This window comes from Microplitis demolitor, chromosome 5 (assembly GCF_026212275.2).
Source record: "Microplitis demolitor isolate Queensland-Clemson2020A chromosome 5, iyMicDemo2.1a, whole genome shotgun sequence".
NCBI lineage: Eukaryota > Metazoa > Arthropoda > Insecta > Hymenoptera > Braconidae > Microplitis > Microplitis demolitor.
This window is the reverse complement of record NC_068549.1, coordinates 17,920,938-17,936,635: the sequence shown is the minus strand read 5'-3', so window position 1 is coordinate 17,936,635 and position 15,698 is coordinate 17,920,938. Positions and strand designations below refer to the sequence as shown.

Here is a 15,698-nt window from a genome sequence, read left to right as displayed (position 1 = left end):
ATTGTCACAACAATTGACAAGTGATTTTCCAAACCTATTTAAGTATCCATTCGCCTCGTTTTCACGATGACGTTCCTTACTTGCAATAATCACGCGGCTTTCATATAGAGAAGATTCAAAAAAATGGCTGTGAAAATTATTCCGGTTTTCATCTGTTGAATTACACAATTCCGCTTTGTTAACATAAACCTGTAATTTATATTTATGAATATTAAGTTTACTTTCGTAAGTATCTATATTAAAGTTTTTGAAATTACACTGAAAAAATGATTTATTTGAGCCATCGATATTGTATATTTTGAGATGGCCAAATAAATATTTAAATGTGAGAAAGATATAGTATATTTGAGCAACTTCATTTTATGAAATACGTGATTTATTTGTGGTGAAGAAGTGATTCAATTGCTGCAAGTAAATGTTAGTTGAGCTATGCGCTTCAAATATATGTTGAGTATCGTTAAATTTTCCGTTATTCGTCACAATTTTAATATCTTAACCACAAATATATCATTTACTTACCATAAATGAATGATATATTTCAGTCAAATTATAAAATTCTTCTAATCAACTGTCATATTTAATTGTACCAAATATATTTCTTTGTCATTAAGATACATTGAAAAAAAGCCATAAGTAAATTTCTTTATTTTAGACAAATATTTATTTTTTTAGTGTAGATTTTAGCAATTTCTTACTTGGAGTAGGCAGTCTCCAGTAGTGATGGATGACACGAAGTGTGTTTCATTATTTCGTTTAAACCGTAGAATAGCTGTTTTATCAAGCAGTAGTTTATAATTCATGTAACGATTAATAGTTGGAAAATCACTTTCATCAATAACTTCCTCTTTTAAATTTCGGACTTTTAGGATTCTGCATAATTTAACAATGCCATACAAATACTTATTGCCGAAATAATTTTGACTAGCGTGAAAGTAGTTAGATTTCTGCTGATCACTGGTCTCAAATATTTTTAACGGATCGGCTTCTGTATCATTGATGCTGAGTTCTAGATGATAATATGATGCTAAAGATCCAAAAGACATACAAGCTTTTTTATTGACACTAACACGATAATTGTCTGTAAAATCATTAGTTTCAATCAAATCTGATAGTTTGTAACCATCAAATACATTTCCAATGATTTCAGTTGACAATTCCTTGAGATTATTTATATTAATAGTGTCTGCAACATCTAATTCTAATAATGGTACTGAATAAGCATCAATACTTATCGCAAAAAGTAAAGTGATGTTAATGAGTAATAATTTATTTTTTACTCCGTACATTTTTTCGATTATTGCACTTGTAATTTTATTGAACATATGCTGGATAGCAGACTGCCGTTATTGTTTTAAAAAACGAATTGCGACTTACAAAAAAGTATATTTGTACATTCGACAAGTGCCCTAGGCTAAAGTATATAAAAAATCTTGAAGTATTTTCGATTAACTGCTTGTTTTTTACTTAACTAAAAATAATGCTTGCCTATCACATTTTGTCAAGTTTGAAATTATCTTCATCTTAGTAATTTTTTTTTCTTTAATAACGCAATTGTAGTTTATTGACTTGGAGATTAATTCACGAAAACTATGGTAGAGAAGTTTTTTTTTTATTAATTATCAGGCAATAAGTATACTTTGCCTGTAACAATATTTAATAAATTCCAATTATTATTATGGAGTCTGAATACAGATTAATAGCTACAGGGTTATTTTTTGAGCTCCAAATATTGTTGCAATTAAAATCCAGAAGTTTTCTACCCAATTTCCGAGAGAAGATATATAACTGACCGATAATATTAGTCCTATAGACAGAAGTATTGAATTCACTATTTTTACAATATGTAGCGGCTGAGGTATAAGTTGTAAGCTAAAGATGTCAGAAAATTAGTTAATTTATCTTATATTCACTATAAAATATCTACAAAATGGTTGACTTCACAGGTGAGCTCTAGATTTTAGCTTTTTCGAGTTCACTGATTTCAAGTGTATATAATCTCTAAAACATTATTATTTTTTAGCTTCCTGAGTTTCGAAAAAATGTGTTTTGCGCTACACTAAAAAATTCGAAAATTTTTAATTAATTATCAAAAAAACAGTCATAAAATTTTTAAACAAGATGATGCTTTATAAAATCTAGGAATTCAAAAAAAAATTTAAAAAAACGCGTTAAATTAGGGAATGGAATATTTGTGAAAAACCTAATTAAGAGCAATTTTCCATTAACAGATGTATTTTTAGTTACGTACATGAAATTTTCTTTGCCTTTGCTTGGATCGTGCCTATAGGTATAACCTTAAAGAAAAAAACTAATCAGCACTAATGAGAAACCCTAATGCTTTAGTTTGTTCGCACGCTAATGGTTTGTTGTTATTAGTGTGTTTAGTGCCATTTGTGTGTTTAATGTCATAAATTTGAATTTCATAGCAGAGTAGTACCGACTATTCAGATACTATTGAAACCTGGTCAGCATTCATCACTTCCAGTAATATTGTAAGATTCACTGATGAGACTACTAATGATCATTAATAAAACGCTATTCAACACAAATCACTTCCAATAGTATTGCAAGCTTCATAAGTATGCCGACTAATTATCACTAATGCAACACTATTAATACCAATCATATCCAATAGCGTTGCAAGATTCATTAGCCAGAGTACTAATAAACACTATCCAACACTGGTTACATCCAATAGTGTTGTAAGATTCATTACTCAGGGTATTAATGGTCACTAATAGAACATTATTCAAAACTAACCACTTCCAACGGTGTTACAAGATTCATTAGTACTCCGACTAATGAACACTCATCATACCCAATAGTGCTGTAAGATTTACTAGTAGGAGTACTAATTGTCACTAGTGATCACTTATATAATACTTATCAACACTAATGAATTTTTAATAGTTTTCATAAGTGCGCATTAGTTTTTTTCCATAAGGGTGAACTCAATGAATTTACTACTGCTAACGGAGAGTAGTTATGCACAAACAAAATTACAATAATAATTAACGCTATCGGTTATTTATATGATTTACCAAAAATCGATCAGTGCTTGAATCAATTTGTGTATGAAGGTGCAGCACTACAACTAAGTATGGAGGGCAGTCTCATAAATTAATGTTAACAAAAAATTCTACAGTCAAAAAAAACAAATCAGTATATCTAATTTCTAAGCTGAACACATTACATTGTATTATATTAATTTTCTTCGGACGATGATGAGTCACCTACAACAAAGCTTTTATTCAATAGTCCGCGGAATTTATTAGTAATTCGATCTCCTTCTTTGACATGTTTTTCGGCGTTTGCAAAAACTATTTCAAGACTTGGTGCCCGCTCACCGAATACCTTCTTAAATTCTTCTTTTCGTGGGTCGTAAAACGCTTTCATCTGTAACAAAATAAACGTTAACGAAAAATTCATAATCCTATGACCTACAATTTATGCCATTATTGATATGAGCTTTTATCGAGATAATTTCTTTGCTTTTTCAATGATCCTACAACGTACTTTATCATATTGTTCTTGATTTTTGGTAGCAAATATAGTTCGACCAAAAAGTATAATTAAATCGACTTCATCTCCTTTTTCATAACTGAAATAAAGAGAAAATATTATATTCAATAATATAAGAAGCTAATGAAAAATGAAGAAAACAATTGGAACTAAAAAAAATTATTACAATGTTTTTATTTCATCAAAATGGTCGATGACATATTGCATGGCGTAATTAACATCACTTTTATCGTTCTCCAGAAAAGCATTAAACATATCAGTAATTTGGTCTGTCGTAGCGTTCGAGTTAGGGCTTATTGCCTCAGCTATGTATTTATCACGCTGCTCTTTAGTTTCGGCACATTTGATAAAAGTATATCTTGATTCGCGCATAAACTCTGGAAGTGGAAGTTGATCAGTCATAAGTTTATTCCATACCGTTTCATTCGCTTCTTTGAGTCCGAAACATAAAATCCACGGCCAATTTGAATTTGGAAATCTATAATCGACAAAAGTATAATAAATATATAAATCTATATGATAATAGTAGCAACGAAAGAAAATTTTGGTTAACTTAATAAAACTATAATGTTAAGTTAACTAACGCATGTTCTGTAGGATTCTCCAAGTATGAATTCAATTGCCATTTAGCAAATGATTGACAATCAGAATTTCCATATTCACAGACTATTGGAGCAAGCATATTTCGGACGCGAAGTGATGACGGATCATAACCATCGTCTTTTCCGAAACCAATATCATCAGTAATTTTGTTAGTGATAAAAAGAACGTACAGTTGGAAAAAGTTTTCAACGTCTGTGTTACGAACTTTTTCATGCAAATTTTTTATAACTTTTGTCACAGGTATCCATGGTAAAGGGTCTGTTTCTTCGTGTAAGTAATAAGATATATTGAAAAGTGCTTCAATGTACGTATTATCATCTTTGTACATTCTGTGAGCATCCTCAATAAGTTGTGCTCGATTAATAGGATGGATTTTTTCATAATCCTTGATAAGATATTCTGCTAAACGTTGCCAATTTTCTTTATCATAGTTAACTTGATAAAACCCTGCAGAAATATTAGTATTATATAAATATCCATTATAAATTTGAAATCAATCATTTCAATGATTACGTTACCGCTTTGCTGAATATTAAGAATAATCCAGTCATCCTTGTCGATGTTGGGTATTGTCTTTGTTTCTTCATCTTGTTCCATCCACATAGTCGGGCGGGTTTGCGAAAAATCTGGATTCGATTTAGTTGCATAATTAATAGGAATTCTCCATTTGTTATCCGAGTTTGCATCCCGAACGTTTTTTTGTGTTATATTTGTTTCGCCAGTTTCATAATCCCTAGTAACAGTTATAATTGGAGTTCCAGTTTGCTCGATCCATGGATCCATAGTCTCTTTAATACTAAAAGGTTTTTCCGACCCATAGTTTTCATCATAAACTTCTTGAAAAGCTTTCCAGAGATCATCAGTAACCACATTACCGAATTTACTGAAAATTACAAAAACTATTGATACCATATTACTCATCACTTCCCATGTAACAATCTTGTTCAAGGCTTGAGTAAGCCTGGCCTCAAGTCCAATAAACGTTAGCGTCTTTTCCTACCAATTCGTCTTGCTGCAGATACTTGTGGCTAGATTTCAATAACAACATTTCACAATTTCAAGCAAGCCTTACACCAGAAATTCGTACCAAATTATAACTTAAATCTGGAGGAAGACTATATTTAAAAAATAGTTGCACCTGGCTTGCTCAAGGCTCAAAATTGACCTCAAGCCTTGAGTAGATCTTGAGCAAGCCATGCGTAAGTATCTGCCGTAAGTAATTGGTGCAATGAATGCGTCAGAAATTTTTCAACCGCACCGTAATTTGGATATCTTCAATATTCTTGTGTGCAATGTCTTGAGCAAGTCATGCACAAGTCTTGATGACAATTTCTTGCTACATGATCTTGCGCAAGACCCATACCTAGAAAAAGTCACTAGAGACCAGGGGTTTTACTCAAGGCACTGTTACCAGAATCTTGCTCAAGCATGTGTTACTTGGGTTATCAGATATAAAATAATTATTGATAAATGTATTCACTGTGCGTTGAGGTATCGTCGAACTCCATCATCGAATACGTCTTTACCAAGAATATGATCCAACATACGTAAAATGGCAGATCCTTTGTATTGAGTTATAGGACTTGTCATGTAATTAATATCTGTATTGTTAAGAGGCATCCATTTTATAGGAAGCGGTTTGCCGAAAACTGATTCAGCATCAAATGATTTTTCATTTAATGTTTCGATCGCAAATCTACTCATTATCGAATCGTTTTGATCTGCCTAAACAATACATCAGTTCAATTGTGATTTAGAAAGAAACAAAAATTCAATGATTAATTAATAATGAAAAATTACCCCTTCCAAAATTTTAAAAGCGTAGTATGTAGCAAATGATTCCGTTAACCAAGCATCATTCCACCAAGTAGGAGTGACAAGATTACCAAACCATTGATATGCTATTTGATGAGAGATCTCTAACAAAATATCGTCACGGTCTTCAACATTAGGAACTAAACTTGTATTAATGAATTTTAGAGATGAAAGCCTGCAGGAAGAAAAGATAACGATCTTATTAGATTGTATTGAATCATAAAGAAAAAAATAATAAATAAAATTTAATCCAAGCTAAAAATGTATTTACGGATATCCTAAAAGTCCCCAATTTTCCATTATCTTTTGATCATATGTATGAGGTACGATAATTTGATCTAGTTTAGGTAATGGATACGTCAACCTAGTATAAATTCCCATTAATTCTTTGAGCTTCTGACTAATGTCCAATGGATATTTCAAAAAGTCAATGTCATTTTTTAATGCATAAAATTTTCCTTCTCCTTCAGAACGTTCTATTGATTCATAATTATCAGTGATCACGAGGCAAACAGCATAAGTTGCCATATTCGGAGACATCTTGAATTGAGTCATAATATTACCATCCCGTAATTTTTGATGGCTTATTGCTGGCATATTGGATAATGCAGTTTGATTTGGACCGTTCTTAACTGAAATCGCGAATTCAGCTTTAAATCCTGGTTCATCCCAACAAGGAAATATTTTCCGAGCATTACTCGGTTTAGTAATCATAACAGCAAAGTATCTGAAAAAAAAGTAATAGGTACTGTAACAAACTATAACACATAGGGAACGTAACAATATAATTATTTAATCTGAATTCAGAGAACGTAGAGTAACCAAAAAACTTTTTTCACCAATTACTTTGTATTGCCATCATCGTCATCGTACTTAATACGTATAAACCCTGACAACCCATTTTCGCGACCAGACCAATTAATGTTTAAAGAGTAATTTCTTGGTTCCAACTCACGGTCGAATTTGATAGTATAAAATTCATTATGTTGATCCCAATCAACGAATGTAGCTTGCGGAGGATGTTTTCCTCCAGTAACAAGTTCTATTGACTCTTTATCTATTTCAATCTTAGATGACTTATGCAACGTAATAGTACGAGTAGATTCTAGTACTTCAAATGTATATATCCCTTTTCCATTAAATGTAAATTCTTCACCATTAATATTTGGATCTAACTCAATCGCATACTTTCGTGGTGCAGTATTTCGAGGCAAACGATACTTTGATTCTTCAATTCCGTTTGATCCTTCATTATTAATAGACGTTTCCGTATTGATACTCGGTTCTACAACAAGTGCTATTGCTGTGACTACACATAGCAGTACAGCTGAGAATATAATAAAATGATTATTCATAGTGAACTTTCCATTAAACACAATAACAATTTTTTTTTTTTTGTGAAACGAACCGGACTGAGCCGGCACTACACTATCGGCAAACTATGCTTGTATCTATTTTTTATAACAGTAGAGAGACCTTAATACATTTTTTATTATTCATGAATGAATATATGATTATGATATCATTTAATGTCATGTTCTCAAACATAATTTATAATGAACGTTACTACAGGTCATGCATTTCCTTCATTAATTGATACATTTTTCTTCTATATCGTGAGGATACTTTTATAATTATATAAACTTATTCGGCCTTTATTTTCAATCAGAGCTTTAAACAGTTTTTACTGAGTATTCTCTCTGAAAGGTGAGTTTTATTCAATTTGCAATTTAGCTAATCACAATTTTTTGGAAGGTATACTATGTTCCTATAGATTTCGAATGCATTAGTTTATAAAATATTCAATTTTGGACAAGTCTTCAAATTATATTATTCTATTTTCAGTTAATTAACATTATTAGCTTTGCGATAATTATTGTTTATTTTGAAATTGTTTACGAGTTCTAACTTAATGTCATATAAACAACGAAATGCTGATTTATTTAAATGAAAACTGAATAAAAATGAATTGGAAAGTTTTGTGATTTCATAAGATTTTCCCTTACGTGTAGAAAATTACTACAATGAATTTAAATGGCAATAAAACACTTAGTTGTTTTGGTTCTGTAACATTTAAACCGAAGACAGTTCAACCGCGACATTTCAACCGAATGACACTTCTACTGTGAACACTTCAACCGTGGACACTTCAACTGAACGATAGTTCAATCTAGCGACATTTCAACTAAAAACGATGAAACCAAACAATATTCAAACAATTCAACAAAAACTTATAAATTTTAACATGCACAGTATTATATAAAAACGACAAAATATCCGCGACAACACATATGCTAGAAATTGTACTATGCCCTTTTTTCACATAATTTGGGTGGGTATTATTTTGGAAATAGGTCAACACATATGCCTGGAATGGTACAGTACCCGTTTATCAAAAAACCATGAATTATTTTTTCTTCGGATATTTTATCGCGGATATTTTGTCGCTAGGTTGAACTGTCGTTCGGTTGAAGTGTTGAGGTTGAACTGTCCGCAGTTTGATAGTCGTCGCACCGTTGTTTTAAATAAAAATACTTCGATTTACAGTGTATATAATCAAAGTAGTGATTAAAAATAAAATGAGAGATTGAGATGTGCACTTTTGGAGTTTTTAATATTTTTTTTTGTTTTGAATTTTATATTTTAATAGGGTAAGTGTGGGTACTATTGTGGTTTGGAATCTGAATTTAAATTTGGAAATATATTTTGAAGATTCGCTGCAAGATACCGGGTCAACTTTTTTTTAGAATCGATGATTAACTTATTTAAAATTTTGATAAAAATTAAAAATATAATTCTCCGTTGGTTTCATTAAATAAAAATCATTTTGTAGAAATTTCCAGTGCTGGTATTACAGCGGCGTTTAAAGATACTTGTGTTAAATACTGTGCATATTCCCATTGTGGTGGGCGTTCGTATTGTGTAGACCCTATCAAAAAAATCCATATTAGATTATATGAGGACCCATAAGAATTGATATAAGAAAATATGGATTTGTATAAGAATCCATGAAATAAGTTATGTTATATAAATTTCTGAACTCATGGTATTTTTGGAACCTACTTCACACAAACATTAAATTTTTTTTTCTTACAATTAAAAAAAAAAATTTATTTTATGATTCTGATAATTTCATAAAAAAATGTATATTGCAATAAATATGTAAAAGTTTGCAACTCATAAAATATATTTTTTTAATAAATATATTAATCGTGGGTACATCAACTCTAGACTACGAGATAATGAGCGTATGGTTTTTTTATTCGGTTATTCGGTTATTTCAATGTTTATTTTCGTGTCGTTTGCATATATTTTTTTGCTTTCGACCAATCAAATAATCGGAAAAGAGGCTTCATATATCTCATGCCTTTTTTATTTAGGGATTTTTATCTCGTCCATATAAAAGTTAAATTAAGGATTTAATTATGACAAAATTTTGAAATAAAATACCAGGAGGTTAATATATAAAAAAATATATTTATTAACTCAACTAGAATCTGGTATTCAATTTTCAATTCACATTCAGAACAATCAGCTGTTCCCCATATGCGGCCTAAAATATCTTCAACTGTACAACAAAGAGAATAAGCAGCTTCAAATTCATCAACGTAAAAATTGCTGACAAATTCCAGTGGAGAAACCTCACAATTTGCTGAAACAAGTAATGCTCCATTGACCTCTTATCCAGATTATCAACCGCACCTTAAAGCGTGCAAATGTTAATATTGCCTTATGTTTGATTACTTTTTCGGACTTTTTAAATCGTTAATAAAAAAAGCAAATAAAAAGAAAAACCTTATCAACCATCTATGTAGGAAAATATAAGTCACTAGTTTCACCATACCAAGAGTATTCAAAATGTACTATCTCGAAATTCTGGATTAAAATCTACAAGGATTTGTATAAATTCTTATGACGTATTAAACAGAATATTTTAGGATTTCTAATCGAAATTTTGTAAACAACCAATTTTTCCATGGGCTCTGATGAATTTCTATAGAATTTCGAAAATTTATTGACAAATTCTTATGAGAACCTATAAGAAACCATAGATTTTTACAATATCAGCCAATTCATATGGATTCTGTTATGTTTTTTAGTTAGTATTCTAGAAAAATCGCACCTAACAAATACAAGTTTGTTGAGTTCTTTATTCAAAAGCATTATAATTACGTTTTACACACTTTAGAATGTGTAAATTTTACATGGACACTTATGGAAAAATTAACACACCTTAAAGTGTGTTAAAAAGGAATACATTGCTCTTGAGTGCATAGTTGCACATTATCTTATACTGAACATGTACATTGTCATGCCGAATTATGGATAGATTGCCAGCATAATATAGTTCATATAAAACGAAAACGTATGATGAGAACTCATTAAAAATCTATGCTGAATTCCTGTATGGAATTATTGAATAGAGTGAAAAGTTGAATACTACTGTCTAATTTTTTCAATGTTATCAATAAAGAAATTCAAAGCAAAATCAATATTTTCGTGTTTTACAGACATAACTGATAAAGTAGCGCCAGAAACTTGGTCTGTTAAAAATGTAGAACAAGTAACACATGAATGTATAATAAATCATTTCTTTACATTTTGATAATTACTCTAAATCAAAGTTATAATTCATTATTTGACGGAATCTAGCAGAAACTTCTTTCATTTCTTCAATGTTACTACTGGATTCTTCAAGTGCACGTTGGAGAGCTGGTACGCGTTCATACAATACTTTTTTCAACGTATTTTTTCGGGGCTCGAAAAATGCTGTCATCTGTAACAAACAAAAATAATGTGTTTCGTAGTAATACTGCAGTTAGAAAAGTTTATTCGCAACTCGTGGTAAAAAATGCACGTCTTTCATTGGTTAATATTGCAGTACAATAGTTTATTGTGTGATAAGGGATGAAACAAGACGATTTCAGACGAGGGCGAAGTTGGTTGCCCGACCAGCAGTTTAAAATCGTGTTTTATTCTTTCCAAGGAAAGAAAAATGCATGCTTCTGCCCGGTTTACGAAGATATTTGGGAATTAAGAATTCTCTAGTAATTGTTTGCAGCATCGGCTTGAAATTAGCTTGTTTTGACTGGGTGTAGAGACATTGAAACTTTAGGTTCCGATGCTGGTTTCATGAAAAGATTAAAGATCATCCACAGTGCCTACATTCTTTGTGATATTCTGATGTATTGTTCACTTTTTCATTCACAAAGAGATAAAATGTTTAATAATCACTAAACGATTCAACAGAAGCACCCAATCAAGAGCTGCTTCGAATTAGGACAAGGAAAAACGCAGACTATGCCCCTGAGCTTACTGATTAAACCGTATTTAATTGTAATATACAATTTCCTATATGAACCTAATTAAAGTCTCCGATTGTTTTCGATGGGAATAATTATTTGTTGCAAATGATTCTAGCACATGTGAGGCATTGTCGTTTTTACTAAAAAAAGACAAACTTTCTTACCACTCGATACAAAAACTATTGTATCTAACTGAATAAGGAAGGGCATTCAATACTCGAAAGCACTTCCTATTCAATTAGAGACTATATGATTTTATCGTCACGTTTGATTTCAATTTCTTAAATATTATTACAACGTACTTTATCATATTGATCTTGTGTTTTGATGGCCATTATATTATTGTTAAAAAGATCAGATAAATCGAAATCATCCCCTTTTTCAAAGCTGAAATAAAGGTTAAATTAGTTAATAAGTTAGTGTACTAATGAGAAAAATAAAAATGAAAAATGTGAAAAAATAAGTACTATTTTGCAATTTCATCAAAATGCTCTGTAAAGTATTGAATTGCATAATCAACATCATCTCTAGTACTTTCAAGAAATGCTGAAAACATTCGATTAATTTGGTCGACTGTTGCCTTTGAATTAGTGCTCATTGCTTCAGCGATATATTTATCACGTGTCTCTTTACTCTCGGCACATCTAATAAAAGTATATTTCTTTTTCCGAATAGACTCTGGCATAGGCAGCTGATCAGACATAAACTTATCCCATACTGAATCATCAGCCTCTCTAAGTCCATTACACAAAATCCAATCCCAATTCGAATCCGGAAACCTACGATAAATAATACATTCATCAATAAAAAGTTAATAACATTCGTTATACTGAATTATGATTAAATTGAGTAGAACTGTAGAGGTGAATAAACTAACGCAAGCTCTGAAGGATTTGCCATGTATGAATTAAATTGTCTTTCAGCAAAGGCCTGACAGTCAGCATGACTATATTCACAAAGTAATGGAGAAAGCATATTTCGAACTCGGACTGTCGATGGAGTTTCACCTTCATCTATTCCATATCCAATGTGATCGGTTATATCATGAGTGATGAACAGAATATACATTTGAAAATAAATTTCCACATCAGTATTCCGCAATTTCTCATGAATATCTGTTATAATTTTTGATGCTGGTACCCATGGCAAATGATCTGTTTCTTCGGTTAGATAAAATGATACATTGAAAAGTACATCCATGTATGAGCTATCATCTAGGTACATTCTGTAAACATCGTGAATAAGTTGCGCACGATTGACTGGATGAATTTTTTCGCGATCCTTAAAAAGATATTCTGCAAGACGTCGCCAATTTTCTTTGTCGTAATTAACTTGATAAAAACCTGTAAAAATTATTAATATGGAATACCACTTCATGTGTGGAAAGGGATGAATAGAACGATTTCAAACGAGGGTGAAGTTGACTGTTCGAACCCAAGGCAAGAACTGTCATCATACAAGTCAAAAATCGTGTTTCATTCTATACTACACATTATATTGTTTATGGTTATCTGCACTGAAACTTCTATCGACTGGCTAATGAGAAATTTAAACTTACGATTTTATTGCAGGTGATATAAAAATGTTCATTGTACTTTTAAAAGCAATCATTTTAACGATAAGCTTACCTCTTTGCTGAATATTAAGGATAATCCAATCATCCTTGTCGATGTTAGGTATTGTCTTTATTTCTTCATCTGGTTCCATCCACATAGTCGGAACAGTTCGCGAAAAATCCGGATTTGATTTAGTTGCATAATTAATAGGAATTCTCCATTTGTTATCTGCATTCGCATAACGAGCATTTTTTTGCGTTATATTTGTTTCACCAGTTTCATAATCCCTAGTAACAGTTATAATTGGAGTTCCAGTTTGCTCGATCCAGGGGTCCATAGTCTCTTTGATATTTAATGGTTTTTCTGACCCATAGTTTTCATCATAAACTTCTTGAAAAGCTTTCCAGAGATCGTCAGTAACAACAGTATCGAATTGACTAAAAAAGGTAAAATCTGTTTATATTGTATTACTAATAATCTATTAACCACTTTTTAATAAATCAACTTACTGCGCCTTCAAAAATCTTTGAACTCCATCGCGGAACACGTCTTCACCGAGAATATGATCAAGCATATGTAGAACACCAGGACCTTTGAATTGCGTAATAGGGCTCATCATATTTTTAATGCCTGTTCTATTAAGTGGCATCCATTTGATGGGTAATGCTTCATCAAAAGTTTCTTCTGCATCGAAAGAATATTCATCTATGTATTCAATTACTAACCAATCCATCAGTGGTCGGTACGGATCCGTCTAAAATAGAAATAAATATAATTGTAGCTTCCATAAAACAATAAATACTGCAGCTTCACAATAATAGTGCTAAATTACTTCTTCAAGAATTTTAAATGTATAGTACGTAGCAAATGAATCACTTAACCAAGCTTCATTCCACCAAGCCGGAGTTACGAGATTTCCAAACCATTGGTATGCTATTCGGTTAGATAGTTCTAATAAAATAGTATCAAGATCTTCAACGTTTGGGATGAAAGTAGTATTCTTGAATGCTACATCGTCGAGCCTAGTAAAATTATCAGTATTCAGTTCATTAAGCAAAATTTTTCTATTCAAATAAAATTTATAACAACGGAAAGTCGAAGTATACGTACTGATAACCGACAACTCCCCAATTATCCATTGCATTTTCTCTAGCTGCGAAAGGAATGATAATTTGATCTAATTTAGGCAATGTGTAGGATATATTAGTAAGAGATTCCATTTCTTTGAGAAGTTTTTCACTTATCTCAAGTGGAAATTTTAATGAGTCCAAATTTTTTTCAAATGTATAAAAAGATATTTTTCCTTTAGAGCTTTTTAGTAATCGATAATCGTCAGTGACAGCTACGCAAGTAGCAAATGTAGACATTTTCGGAGTTATTTCAAAATGGGTCATGATATTACCATCTGGTAATGTTTCATTACTTTTTTCAGGCGTATTAGATAATGCAGTATAAGTTGGAGGATGTTTGACTGACATATTGAAAAATGCCTTATATGCTGGTTCGTCCCAACAAGGAAATATACTACGAGCTCCAAGTGGCTTGGAAATCATAATAACGAGGTGTCTGGAAATATATAACAATACTTATTTAATTTGCACAATATAAATTTGTAAAAAAATGAAAATAGAGCATTTTCAACGTCTGTACACTTGAATTGTGTGAAAATACTTATTGAACTATTTACTTCACTTCAGATTCATCTGGATAGTAATCATCACGCGTAAATCCTGGCAAGTTCCAAGAATCCTGTCCATTCCATTTCATTTTCAAAGTGTAAGTTCCTGGCTCTAATTTATTTTCAAACTCCATAGTATAAAATTGATTTTCTTGATTCCATTCTTGATTCTTAGGCTTCTGAGAAGTTCCTTTCCTATCAAGAAGTTCTGTAAAACTGTTGTCTATTTCAATCCGTTGTGATTTATGTACAGTTACAGATGAGGTAGACTCAAGAACTTCGAACGTAAATGTTCCTTTACCACTAAATGTAAAATCTTCACCAATAATATCTGGATCGAATTCAATCGTATACATACGCGGTGCTGTTGTACGAGGTAAACGAAATTTTGATTCTTCATTATTATTAGTTATTTTAGTATTGTCACTAGGTTCTTCAGCGAGTGGTATCGCTGTCACTAAATATAGCAGTACAGCTGAACAGATAATTAACTGTTTAATCATTTTAATAAATGTACGTTAATCACAATCACAAATTTCTATGCAGCTACCGTCCGCAGGCGGTAGCATACTAGTAGCAATGATTGTTTATATCGGTCTTTTATAGCTGCAAAAAAACCTTGAGATATTTGTTAAAATTAATTTCTGAATGTGATTATAATGAACAAGATATTAAATCATTCTAAAAAATAATGGAATGACTTTTGATTTTAATGATGTGTATTAATAAACATAATTTATTAAGGCCATTGTCATATAGTGCCCTCTACTTTTTAAATATTTTCAACGACTTTAAATTGTCATATCAAAATTTTATCAATTGAATAAAAAAAAATTAAAACCTTAACTGAAAAAGGGACGACGTAGTAGTAATTTCGCCGAGGTATAGATTTAAAAAAAAAAGTAGTTACAATTGATATAAATTGAGAGTTAAACGAAGTTATTGCATAAATTTCAGTGAAATCTTCGTATCAATTTTGTTATCCAAATTTTCAAAATTTTTGCTTTCAGTCTATTCCTCAAATTAGTTTAACTCCTAATTGATAACATCTGTAAGTAATTTTTAAAAAATTCTATATCTCGACGAAATTACTACTACGTTATCCTTTTTTTAATTGAAGTTTTAATTTTTTTTTTAATTTATTAACAAAATTTGAGTACGGTTATGACAGTTAAAAATTATTGCATATTTTTAAAAAGTGGGGACATTATCTGGGAA

At 31.1% G+C, this 15,698-nt stretch overlaps 2 protein-coding genes across 2 annotated transcripts; both read right to left on the bottom strand.

Moving 5' to 3' along the window:
- Window positions 1-2,173: 2,173 nt before the first annotated feature.
- Window positions 2,174-7,326, bottom strand: LOC103579956 (aminopeptidase Q). Its single transcript, XM_014439628.1, has 9 exons — window positions 6,787-7,326; window positions 6,212-6,667; window positions 5,926-6,115; window positions 5,606-5,850; window positions 4,644-5,008; window positions 4,107-4,572; window positions 3,689-4,000; window positions 3,517-3,601; window positions 2,174-3,396 (listed from the first exon to the last, which is right to left on the bottom strand). The coding sequence occupies exons 1-9, from the start codon at window positions 7,293-7,295 to the stop codon at window positions 3,205-3,207; spliced, it is 2,820 nt and encodes a 939-aa protein (XP_014295114.1). The 5' UTR covers window positions 7,296-7,326; the 3' UTR covers window positions 2,174-3,204.
- Window positions 7,327-10,071: 2,745 nt separating this feature from the next.
- On the bottom strand, window positions 10,072-15,155 carry LOC106693176 (aminopeptidase N). Its single transcript, XM_014439629.2, has 9 exons — window positions 14,490-15,155; window positions 13,913-14,368; window positions 13,635-13,824; window positions 13,312-13,556; window positions 12,875-13,239; window positions 12,124-12,589; window positions 11,714-12,025; window positions 11,549-11,633; window positions 10,072-10,717 (listed from the first exon to the last, which is right to left on the bottom strand). Exons 1-9 carry the CDS (start codon window positions 14,981-14,983, stop codon window positions 10,550-10,552), a joined length of 2,781 nt encoding a protein of 926 aa, XP_014295115.1. The 5' UTR covers window positions 14,984-15,155; the 3' UTR covers window positions 10,072-10,549.
- Window positions 15,156-15,698: the final 543 nt, after the last annotated feature.